This window comes from Thamnophis sirtalis, unplaced genomic scaffold, assembly GCF_051295495.1.
Source record: "Thamnophis sirtalis isolate CommonGarterSnake01/CBP01778 unplaced genomic scaffold, rThaSir2_p1.2 scaffold_1, whole genome shotgun sequence".
Lineage (NCBI taxonomy): Eukaryota > Metazoa > Chordata > Lepidosauria > Squamata > Natricidae > Thamnophis > Thamnophis sirtalis.
This window is the reverse complement of record NW_028261381.1, coordinates 82,447,581-82,460,317: the sequence shown is the minus strand read 5'-3', so window position 1 is coordinate 82,460,317 and position 12,737 is coordinate 82,447,581. Positions and strand designations below refer to the sequence as shown.

Here is a 12,737-nt window from a genome sequence, read left to right as displayed (position 1 = left end):
GGGACAAGGAAGAGGAAACTTCTAATAATGACATATCATTACACAAATCTGTGGTGTAACCATACATGAATATTAAATATGGTCCTGATCACTCTACCTTAAAAAGCCCCAAAGTCGCTAGTCACTGAAATGGTGGCAGATAAATTTAGTCAATAAAAATAGCCTTGGGAAGGATTAACAAAACAAAACAAAAAGGCAAAAGTTATAATTAATCTGAAACAGCTCACCTAAGAGTAAAGGTTACAATGTTGGGTGCTTTTCAGCCTAGAATCAAGATGAATAAGGGATTACAAAAAGCCCTTAGTTAATGATCATTTAATCATTACAAATTCAAAGTTATGGACTGAAGAAAGAGACTTGTGGCCAGTCCTTGAAGCTGCAGCCACTGTAATGGCCCTGTAGTCACATGGTCATAATTCAGGTGCTTTGCAACTTTCTCACAGTTGATGGTTGCATGCCGAAGCCGGTGGTCACATTATCACCATTTGGAACCTTCCCTGCCAGTGTCAAAGTCCATTGGGAAGCCGATCGCAAATGGCAATCACATGTCATGCCTAATGAACCTGCGGGATTTGCCTAATGACCACAACTGGAACTTCCAGTGCTGCCATCATTAAGTTGGCATGGTCATGTGACTTTTGCAAATGGGTTGCTTAGCAACAGAGTTCCCAGTCCCAGTTACCATCATTAATGGAGGACAGACTGTACCTCCAACATGCAGTCAGCTTCTCAATTACCACTTCAGGGAAGTCCAACAGGAGTATGTCATCCTTTTGGGATTCCCGAAGTCTTCTGTTGAAATACCATAATCCTCAGGAGTTATCTGTTTAAATTATTATTTAAGCCCAGATAATCAAGTTTATGCTTATAGTATCTCACACATGGACAGTGTTTTGGAACGCTATTGCTTGCTTACAGCAGGACACGTAGAATTTAATAAATTAAAACAAGTTGTGAACGGACTAAATAATTCAACGTCTTGACTACTTTGCACATTAGACAACTGAACATTCTCTGTAATCACTAGAAATAGGTCCTTATTGCTGGGCCTATGCCTCCCTGTCACATATTGGCTAAGACAACTTCTATATCCATATCATTGCTTATGCTCCTCCCTGCACACAACTGAGATGTTTTGTATTACATGGAAACTAAGTTGTTGATCTGTAAACATGGATAGTCCTAATATCTGTGGGACACATCAAGTCTGGAGCCAACAAGAACTCTTTCCTTCTTGTTTAGTTAGCTCTATTATGCAAGCATTCCCGGAAATATGTTTACTGCTAAATCCACAGACAGTAGTATATGGTCACAAGGCACATAAGAATTACATATCTGCCATTAAGAAACCATGGATATTCTGTTTCTATCTCTTCTGCCCCCTCTTGTGGAGTGATTTAGCTTTTTAATGTTATCAGAGTCATTTCTTCTGACCAAACTTACCTCAGAAGTTACAGCATGAGTGAGAATATACTGTCATTTGTGGTGGCTTTATTGAAGGGTTTGTAACAAGCACAAAGCTGGCATTATTTGTTTACAGTAGGCTGCCTTTCTGTTTGAAAGAGGCAGGTACAATCAATCAAGTTGTTCAATTTGATAGGCTATTCTGTTAGGGCTATAGTGACATCTAGTGGGTTCAAACAGAGGGTGTTGTGTTGACATTTCTGGTTTTTTTGGGGGGGAGAGAGTTGGTACAATAAGTGCCTTTCTTGGAAAATACTAGAAATATTTTAAGGTCTTATTAGTAAATTTGATTTTAAATATATTTGTGGTGCCTTTGACATGTGGAAAAAATGATTCAATGATAGTTGTTGGGTGTAAAGGAGAAAATATTTTTCTTCTCTCCTTATCCTTGCACTTTGCTTATGAAATCTCAAGTTTCTAAGAACTGGCAATAAAGACAAAATTGTCTCTGGATATGTTGAATAGAGTAGATACCAAGCGGAACAAAATAACACCAGATTTCTTTTTACCATTTTTCAAATTATAATGGCATTTCATTTCACTTACACATTGTGTAGGTTTAAACAGTAATCTCCTGAATTCAAGTACACAAGGAATCTCCCAGTTGTTCCATATACTAAATGAACAATAGCTAGATTTATCTGTAGAATTTGATTTCCCGAAATGGAAAAACAATGAACTGACATTTTCAGTATATACATGTTATATAAAGGTAAAGTTTCCCTCACACATATGTGCTAGCCATTCCCGAGTCTAAGGGGTGGTGCTCATCTCCGTTTCAAAGCCGAAGAGCCAGCGCTGTCTGAAGACGTCTCCGTGGTCATGTGGCTGGCATGACTAAACACCAAAGGTGCACAAAACTCTGTCACAACCTCACCAAAGGTGGTTCCTATTTTTCTACTTGCATTTTTACATGCTTTCGAACTACTAGTTTGGCAGAAGCTAGGACAAGTAACAGAAGCTCACTCTGTAACACAGAGCTAGGGATTCGAACCGCTGAACTGCTGACCTTTCTGATCGACAAGCTCAGTGTCTTAACCAATGAGCCACCATGTCCCTCAACGAGTTATATAGCATTAGCTAAAATTGTGTTTACGACCACATTATAAATATGTTTCTTGTATCTGGTAGGATGAAAGGTGAAAAAACCCAAACTATTTACCCTGAGGTAAAGTTAATTTACAAACTTTTAAGACAATAGTCTTTAGACATTTCACCATTCACTCACCTCTGTCCAAAAAAAGGTGTTTTTTTGGAATGGTTTGTTTCCTCTAATATGTCACACAGATGTGCAGTCAGAAATTAAACCCATTTCAGATACTTGTCTGATCTGTTAGCACACTGCTTTTTAAAAAAACACATGTGCACGCACAAATTCAAAACTACTTCAGCACTCTGTTTCCATTAATTATCTGCTGCAGTTCGCTGTTAGTGTTACTGTCAGCGTTAACTGTTACTTCTAAAATATTTCCTGGCAATAATTCTTTTGCAATTTGTTAAAGGAGAACTGGATTTGGGCTCTGCTCTCTCCCCTCCTCCCCTTTCTTTCTTTTAAATGCTCAACCTCATTTCAAGATTTATAGGCAGCATTTAAAAGAATCTTAAAGGCAATTTACCTGCTGTTTTTTTTTAAATACACATGAAATGTTACTCATTGAAACATATGGGCTTAGATCGAAGTGCCCGTGAGCATAACTCCAGCCAGAGTTATGCTATTGTTTGTTAAAGGGAAAAATACATGATTTTTGCCAGTTCTGTCCCCCTTCTGCCCCCTGAGCATTGTCCCAGAGAGTTAAACCCAGTGGGTAGCTTCCTTCTTCCTTCTCTGCTAGTGGGCAACATGTAAAATGTATGTTTAGTTAAGGCGCTCTGCATGTTGTCATTTAATCCTGTTTTAGGAGTTGTTAAAGGTACTTGGTTTGGGATTATTTGCTTGTTAAGTACCATGTAAAGCAACTCAAATGATAGCAAAGAAAACCTCTTGCTATGAGATACAGGAGACAGCCATTCCAGGGATGGTGGAGGATAATAATGGCGGTAATGATGATGGCAATTATGTTTATGAATGTTTTATCTTCACAGTGGCTATCGGGTCAGATTAATTGTTCATCTAGCCCAGCACTATGAGTTGGCAGCTCTTCTGGAACTCAAGTGGAGACCTTTCTTTCCCCCTGATATTCAGTTCTTTAGCTGGACCTTTTGTTTATAAAATGCTGTATGTGCTCTACCTCTCAGCTATATTCCTCCCTCCACAGCTGATGTAGGTCAGACTTGCTGAAATGCCAGTAGTTGAGTTATCTCCACAAACCAAGCTCAGACTGAGTAATGGTCTATTCTATGAAATGAAACTCTCCTTTTTAGTCCTCTCCTGTGCTCCCATTCAGTCTTTCTTCTCATATTCATGCTGTGGAGCTGACTAACTTTCCTTCTATTCAGCAACTTCTTTCAGCCTAATGTGATGAACTGTGATTACCCAGATTCCCTGCTATGAGCATGGCCATGCTTGCTAAGGATGATGATAGCCATAGTGTAATATCATTAGAGGAATGAGTGGATGGAGGAGATGCACCAGAGAAATGGATCTGGTCTTCTGGATATGGCTTAATCCGTGTTGCTGTTCACCTCACGTACTCATGAAGATTGTTTACAGAGTCAGAATATTACCCCCAACAATCTAGGGGTCGGGGGTGTCAAACTTGCAGCCTGCGGGCCAGATGCATCATGCGCTGCCCACGCCCATCCCCACTTTAGCCAATGGAGGAAAAGTCACGATACATCACATGACAACAACATGACTCCGCGAGTTTGAGACTCCTGATCTTGGTGCCGATTTCATCAACTCAGAAAGATGGAAGGCTGAGTCAACCTCAAGCCAATAAGAATCGAACAGCGGGAAGTCAGCAAAATTAGCCTGCAATACTGCCTTCTAACCACTGCTCCACCACAGCTCTTTGTTCTTAGAAAGCTAGTACACAATTGTTATATTGTTCAGGAAACTTATCAGGGCTTGAACAGATTATTTACATTTGGCGGGAAATCTAGATTTGCTTTCAATAATGTGCGAAATGGCCTTGATTGCAACTATCCAAAATGTCATTCCTAATACATAAAAGATGTCTTCATAATGCATTACAACGCTTGACAAATCTGCTACTCTAAAGCCTCTAGCCAGCTGATTTGGCTAGAGGCAGGTGCCATGCACACTGCCTTTGTGTCAGTAGCAAAACTTTGGTCTTCATTTCGCATTACTACTCCTTCAGAGGGTCTTTCCTTCTTCGTTCAAAGCAAAAATAAGTAGTGAGCCAGCATATGTCTATTTTTCAATCAGCAAGGGAAACATTTCTCTATTAGCAGAATGCTTGGAGAAACCTTGCGAGTCAAATTTCAAGGTGCAGATTCAAACTGGAGTTATGTCATTATTGTGGAGGTCTCTCTGATGTAAATTCAACCCTGAAAAAACTCTGATTCAGTCATCAAGAGCATAGCTAGAGAGTAGAGACAGAATCACGATATCTTGATAATGCTTCATGTTACAAGGTTTCCTTGCTTATTCTGTGATGTCCGTGCTTTTCTCTGCAATATTTTTTATTGCCTTGTGTATTCTTCACAGGTTACATAATAGGCATATTCGGCCAATTTGGTGTAAAGGACAGTAGGTGTATCAGAACAGTAGCATAAAATGCTCTTAATCTTTCCAATTGTTTCTGAGAGCAATGTTGATCAGCTGGAACCTGTGGAGTTTTGGAGAACCCATCCACTTTTATTGCTTAGGAGCTATTAGTTGACAGACAAAGAACACACTGTTATTACCCCACTGCTCTTAGCAATGGAGAAGGAGCAGCTTGATTGATTGCCTCAGCTTTAGGGATTCTTTTGTCAGTTTTCACATCAAGTGCAGTTGTACATTTTGTATCAGGCCTAAGCCTAGAGACAACATAGCAAAGTCAAGCCAGATCCAATCCTTTATTTGCTTACACCTAATGGATGGAATCTTGCCCAACTAAAGCTATATAGCCTTTTAATCTGCTAAACATACCCTGAGAGATTTTAGGATGTGACCAGCCTTAACCTTCTGCCCACCACACACACAACAACTTGAGACTGTGATGTCTCTTAATCTGGGCCTCTGTGGGAAAGCTCTGTGTTGGCAAAACTCTCCCAGTGACACATTCCATCACATTTTGGTGCTTTTGATATGTAACTAAATATTGATTTACCCTGAAGAAAGTGAGAGACACAACTTGTCTAAATTAATATTTTTATTGTGCATAAAGAGAGGGAGAGTTTGGTGTAGTGCTTAGGGCACCGGGCTAGAAACTGGAAGACCACGAGTTCTAGTTCTACCTTAGGCACAGAGCCAGCTGTGTAACCTTGGGACAGTTATTCTCTCTCAGCCTTGGGAAGCAGGCAAGGGCAAAATATTTCCCAAAAATCTTTTCCAAGAAAACAACAGAGACTAGTCCTGTGATGGCGAACCTATGGCACGCGTGTCACAGGTGGCACGTGGAACCATTTGTCCAGGCACACGAGGCATTGCCCTGTCAGCTTGCCAGCATGCATGCGCGCCCTGGAAAGCTGACTTTGGCCTTCTTTTGAGGCCATTTTTTGCCCTCTAGAGTCTTCAGGAGCTTCCCGAGTGCGAAAAACCGGCCCTGAGGGCAAACTGGAAGTTCAATAACGTACTTCTGGTTTGCTCGTAGAGTCGTTTTTTGCCCTCCTGAAATCTCCTGAAGGTTCCAGAGGGCAAAAAAGGACCCTATGAGCAAACCAGTAGTCACTTGCAGGTTACTTGTAAGGCCAGTTTTAGCTTCCAGAGGGTTCCCTGAAGGCTCCGGAGGACAAATAAATGACCCTACGAGGAAACTGGAAGTCACTTCTGGGTTGCTTGTAAAGTCATTTTTTGCCCTCCAGAGCCTTCAGGCAAGCCCCCAGAGGGCCCCTGAAGGCTCTGGAGGGCTAAAACAGGCCCTACGAGCAAACCAGAAGTCCGTTCCTGAACTTCTGGTTTGCCCATAGGGCTGGTTTTTCGCACTCCAGAGGCTTCAGGAAAGCTGCCTAAGGGCCTCTGGGGGGCAGGGGGCTGTTTTCCCTCTCCCCAGGCTCCTATAAAGCCTCTGAAGCCTGGGGAGGGTGAAAAAAGCACACCAAAAATGGGGGGAGCACAAAAAAGGGTCATGTGTGCATGCGCGCTGGGGTCATACGTATAGCATTATGGGTGTGGCACGCCCATGCACAACCCCCCTGCACTCGCCCCCACTTTTGGCACACGAGCCACAAAAGGTTTGCCATCACTGGACTAGTTCATGCCAACACCAGAATGGGGGGAAAAACTGTCCTAAGGACACAAAATATTAATAATACATAATTGTGCATAAGAAGGAAGCCATATAACAAGGAAGTTTTTCTTATTGCAATATACAAGCAAAGTTTCCATACTAGGTCATCATTCCAGAGTTTAAATGCTGTGCTTTTTCTTCTTGCCTTTCCAAGCCAATAGATATTCTCCCATTCTCTTGATGGCCTTGGAATTAACATTTCTATCCTTCATATCTCTTTCCTTGAATCTTTACTCTCCTTCATTCTAAATAATGCATTTTTTTAAACAAAACTGTTACTCTCTGTATTTTTCCCTTTCTCCATTTGGAAAACTGTATAACAGCATTAGCCTTTCTAGGCATTCAAGTGAAAAGAAACCATATCTCCTACTTTCTTTATAATGGTTCTTTAGTCAGCTCAAAATTGTGGGGACTGTAGCTCCCAGTTAGCAGCAGAATATATAAACTGGGATTAAGAGAGAAAAGAAAATATGTTTCCTGTAGTTATTTTAGAAATAGTTCACATGCTTGGTAGTATAGGAACATTTAATCCTTATCAATATTTTTTAGATGGAAAGAACATATAATCCCTTTCGGTGTGCAAACTAGATTGGATAGGGAAATGTAATGCATTTTCCAAAGCATTTTGTTAGGTCTCAGATTCTTTGGTTACTGTTTCCTGCTGCCAGCAAACATATTTTCTTATGGTTATATGGTTGCTCCTGATCTCTTACTGAGAAGAAATGCATTACTTCTCTATCAAAGCGCAAAAATGTATGCATTCAATCCATATCGTTGACATGCATTATGTATTCCTGCACAGTTTGAGTTATTTTGAAGGAAATTAGGATCCCCAACTCCCTCTCTATAGACACATACATTTTTCCCCCCACAAAATATTATTTGTCCTAAATTCAAAATGCAATGGGCCAGGACTACCTTGACATCAGTGACTTTTTTCCCTCCAAATTACATTTCAAATGTTATTAGATCTGAATGAAATTCAAATAAAATTAGTTGAATCGTATGATCTTCCATTCAGTTTTACATTGTGTGTCAAACCTTTTTACATTTTTGTCGAAGGCTGACAGAGTTCCAAAGAAAGGTCCATGTATCTTTCAGAATTACAAATAAAGTAGCAAAAATTGACTTCATCACTGACAAAAGGACACAAACCCAGTGAGTCACAGAGTTGTGGAAGGATCAGGCTATTGGGTAGGCAATAATTGTGTGGCACAATATAAACTGAACGGAAGAGCATATTGTTCATCTAATTTTATCTGAATTCCATTTAGGTCCAATAACATTTGAAATACAATTTGAAAGAAAAGTCAGCGATTTCATGAGAGTCCTGGCCCATTGTCTTTTGAGTTTAGGACAAGTAACCTAGTCTGAATGAAGTGTGTGGCTTGATGGCAGAGGGTACATGTCTGCTAACAAATGTAGACATTCAAATCATCCATAATGAGATATAAAGTAGAAGTAGTACTATGTTGCTAAATTTGTCTATGCACTTTGATGTATGTATGTGTGTGTGTATGTATGTATGTAAACACACACACACACACACACACACACACACACACTGTTTGGGCTTCTAAAATTTGCCCTAATATTTAAGGAATACTTCAATGCCATTGCATGACTCATTAGCAGCTCCTTAAATAACTAGTTTTGTATCATCCATCCATCCATTCACTCATTCATCATCACCCTTCTTATGCTGGAAAAAAAATTAAAAGAGTAAACAATTATGGTTCTGGTCCCATGTAATGCACATCTCGCCATCCCCTTTCTAGGTATCACCTCAAATATATAATCATTAACTTGAGATGCAATTTGGGGATGGGATGGAAAAAAAACTGGCTCTTCCAATCCATCCACACACACACAGCCGCCCCCATGTCTTTGTTTAAAGTATTGAGAGACAATATATCCAGCATTCTTCCCTCATCTGGTGCCTTCCAGATTTAGAAGCTGCCATTTCAATGCATCTAGAAGTGCCAGAATGGAGGAAGCCAGTGTAGAGGACTCTAATTCTAACCCATCATTCATTTAAATGGACATCTGGATGTCAGAGGAAGTAATTAGAGAAGGCAACCAAGACAGGGTGCTTATGTTTGTGCAGCGTTCAATGAATATATAATGTGAAACAGCCTCTATTCATAAGAATTTATGTAGACATAGATTAAAATTTAAAGAAGGAGTGAGCCAAGACAGCAGAAGCTTTGAACAAAATCTCTCACAGTGCCTCAGTAATACTATATCATGCTTTTTAGGTCAAATTGGATGGGGGTATTGTGAAGAATTTTTAGTTTTAAACAATAGTTCCACCACTAGCAGAACTTGATGACATAAGATAGATTTACGGGTTGTTTATTTACTGAGAGAGCATGTCATTGTCTATTAATCAGGATATTATTAGATTTGCACATGGCAGACCACAGCATAAGCAAGATGATACTATATAGAAAAGCAAAATTAAATTCAATATATGCTTGATAGGTTAGTGAATTGGGGGTAAAACCAATAGAACGGAATTTTAATAGAGACAACCCCAATGAGAAGTTCTTCATTTAAAAAGAAAGAAATCAAATATACAGAAATAGAATGAGGAAATATCAGGCAGGATACTGCAGTAGTATATGCAGAAAATAGCAATAGCAATAGCAATAGCAGTAGACTTATATACCGCTTCATAGGCCTTTCAGGCCTCTCTAAGCGGTTTACAGAGAGTCAGCATATTGCCCCCAACAATCTGGGTCCTCATTTTACCCACCTCGGAAGGATGGAAGGCTGAGTCAACCCTGAGCCGGTGAGATTTGAACCGCTGACCTGCTGATCTAGCAGTAGCCTGCAGTGCTGCTTTTAACCACTGCGCCACCTTGGCTCTTATAAGAATAAAGAGCTGAATATGAGCAACTCTGAATTGGAGCTGCTAAAAAGAGCATATGCACAAGTAGAGGTGTAACATCCAAATAGTAGGAAGCAAAATTTTGCATTTTATTCTGCATTTGTCATACCATATCTCAAAAGCTGGGCCCAGTTTTGGGGTATTTTGTTTTAGGAAAAATTTCTAAAACCTGAAACATAAACAACACAAGGCAATGATGGTGATCATAGGACAGATAAATGAAATTTAGAAGGATATTTTTTTTTAAAAAAATCACTGACTCCTCTTAGCCTTGAAAAAAGGGGTGTTATGAAGAAATGTAAAATGTTAATTTGGATTCCTTCCTTCAATGAGCATAGATTTGAACTCAGTGCCCCATGTGTCCTTTCCCAAGTGTGCGACCGCTCAGACAATGCAAGGGGCAGGAATCAAGGTTTATAAATCATTTCAGAAGATACCACCCTGTAAATGACTCTTGTGAGAAAAGAAATGTCAGCATAGCCTTTGCTTTGCATAATTTGAGAAAATCGCCCTCCCTGTTTTGATTTCCTAACTTTTGAGCTCCCAGCATTGCAAAATTACCCTTCTATCAGGTGTCCATCCATTTTTAAGCACCAGCAGGTTTTTCAGATGAGACAAAGCCAGGTAAATCAATTCTGCCAGCAGGACTAGTTGGTACCTTATCTGAATGTACCTAATCTGCACCTTTCTGGTCTTTTCACTTATTGGAATACGCCAACTTCTAGGGTTGCACAGATTTATCTGTAAATAGTATGCAGAGTGTTAAAGGGAAGTTAACTAATGACAGATCGGTACAACTGATAAAAAGAAATCACAGGAATACTTCCTTTTGATAATGCACACGCAAATACACACACTGTTTTATATACAATTTTTACATGATGTTTTTTTTTCTCATGAACTCCCAAATTAAGGTGAGTGCAGGACAGAATTGAAGTTATCATTGGGAAAATAAGAGATTGAGTGGAATTGAGTTTGGCAGATACCACACTTCCCCTTAAATGTCTAGATGACCTCTTATTCTGGCCTGAATCTTTTGTAGTAAGACTCTTTCCAGATCCATAATGAACTGTCCATGGTCCTGTTCCTTGGCAGAACTCATGCTGCCTTCTCTTAATTAGACTTCAGCCTGGAACTAAGAAGATTTTGTGAGATAGTCTTAAATTGGAAGTTCAAGATATTTTGTCAAAAGTATCCAAAATACTGACATTTTAGAGGAAAATAAATTAAACAAAGCTGACTTTGAGATGTGAAAATTCCAGGGTAAATGTTCTCCCTCTGATTATTATTTCTCGAGTAGCAGGGCCCTTTGATGCCTAAGGTAGAAACGCTAAATGGTGCAGTGCAAACAAGCATGCACTTCTGTGGAGATAAATATTTATCAATTAATTAAATAACTGACACTTTTTCCCACTGAGGCAGACTTAATGGTAGATCAAATGTGGGTTATGTTTTACAGACTTCTTAAATGATTAAAAAATAATAATTGAACCACTGAAGGTGAAATAGAATCATCTGAATCTGTCATTAAGCAAAAAAAAATAGGAGAAGAAATAAACATGATGTACGTAAATGTTCTCTCTCTCTCTCTCTCTCTCTCTCTCTCTCTCTCTCTCTCTCTCTCTCTCTCTCTCTCTCTCTCTCTCTCTTTTCACAAATAGGAAGGAGAAGCAAACATTGTGCAAATACACAGGATGTTTTCATTCCCTTGCTCTGGGATTTATCAAAGTAGCTTCTAATGGTTTGTTTATTTATTGTGTTTTAGATTTTGCGTGGGGGACAAGTTTTTCCTGAAGAACAATATGATCTTGTGTCAGATGGACTATGAGGAGGGGCAACTGAATGGAAGCTTTGAGCCCCAAGTTCAATAGCAAATCCAGTTTGGCTGAAACACTGTGGAATGGACGTTCAGCCACAGCTAGCAGTGAAGGGCGTCTCTCAGCTTGCCTGCAATATTTTTTTAATCCTTGGTCCCCAAAGGACGATCTACATTGTAGTATTTCTTCACACACACACACACACACACACACACACACACACACACACACATAAATAACACACAACAGTTACAATTTTAGATGTACAGTTGTGCCTGCTTAGCTGAGCACTGCATTTGCCTGTATGTTTGTGAGTTGGGAGGGGGGGAGTTGGGGGGAAAGCTCTGTACAGTCTGTTTTTCTGTATATAAACTGGAACATTTATTTTATGAAAAATGTAATGCAATTTTATTACAGGTGTGAATTAAAAATTATGAATGTTTCCTGGCGATGCTAAAACTCTTTTTTGTTTATATGGAAAGGCAACAAACACTCACAGCTCACCCTAAATTATCCACCTAGCATAAGAGCTGGCAGACAGCAGAGGCAGAACAACTGGAAGACTTCAGGCAATTTTCAGTAAACTTGCAAAAATTGGTGACTTGCAACTGATTAACAAGAGCAACAATGATTACACACACTGCCTTTTAAATTATACTGCTGATGTAAAAAAAACAATTTGGAACAATTAGAAACAAAGTTCAGAGTAGAAGAATGGTCTTCTTCATTCAGATGTGGAACACAAAATATCTTTGTTGGTTCGGGATTCTTTATTTCTAGACAGTTATATTTTCTTCTCTTTGTTACTCAAGCAAATAAACCACTTCACTCTTTAAGCAGCATATACTTCATCATAAGCTTTGAAACGGCACATAATGCTAGCATTAGTAATAATTTATCCCACTGCAGTAAGGAAACACTCTCTCAACAAAAGAAAAAGAAAACCTACAGAAGGAGCAGAATATCCACTTTACTCCTCCCAAACATCCAGAACAATAGAGCAAAGTAGGTTTCTAAATTCTAAAAGGGTTGGCACTGCTTTAACCCCGGGGGAGTCAAGAAGGGATATAGCAACAGAGGACCATGTTTAAAGCCGTAATCATAACACTGCCAATCCAATGTCCTATGATGTCTTTCTGCCTGATCCCCAATTGCTTTTTTTAAAAAGAATTGTGTGAACGAGTTATTCATGAAATCAACATTTGTGCCCTGTATGAAACTACCCAG

At 39.5% G+C, this 12,737-nt stretch overlaps 1 protein-coding gene across 7 annotated transcripts in view; it reads left to right on the top strand.

Moving 5' to 3' along the window:
* Window positions 1-11,734, top strand: part of LMO1 (LIM domain only 1) — a 132,716-nt gene extending 120,982 nt beyond the window's left edge. For all 7 annotated transcript variants that reach the window (XM_087717626.1, XM_087717601.1, XM_087717622.1 and 4 more), the window contains one exon: window positions 11,459-11,734. In XM_087717626.1, the coding sequence (XP_087573752.1) occupies window positions 11,459-11,564 (106 nt within the window). In that variant the 3' untranslated portion in view covers window positions 11,565-11,734. The remainder of the gene's footprint in view (window positions 1-11,458) is intronic.
* The last annotated feature ends 1,003 nt before the right edge of the window (window positions 11,735-12,737 follow it).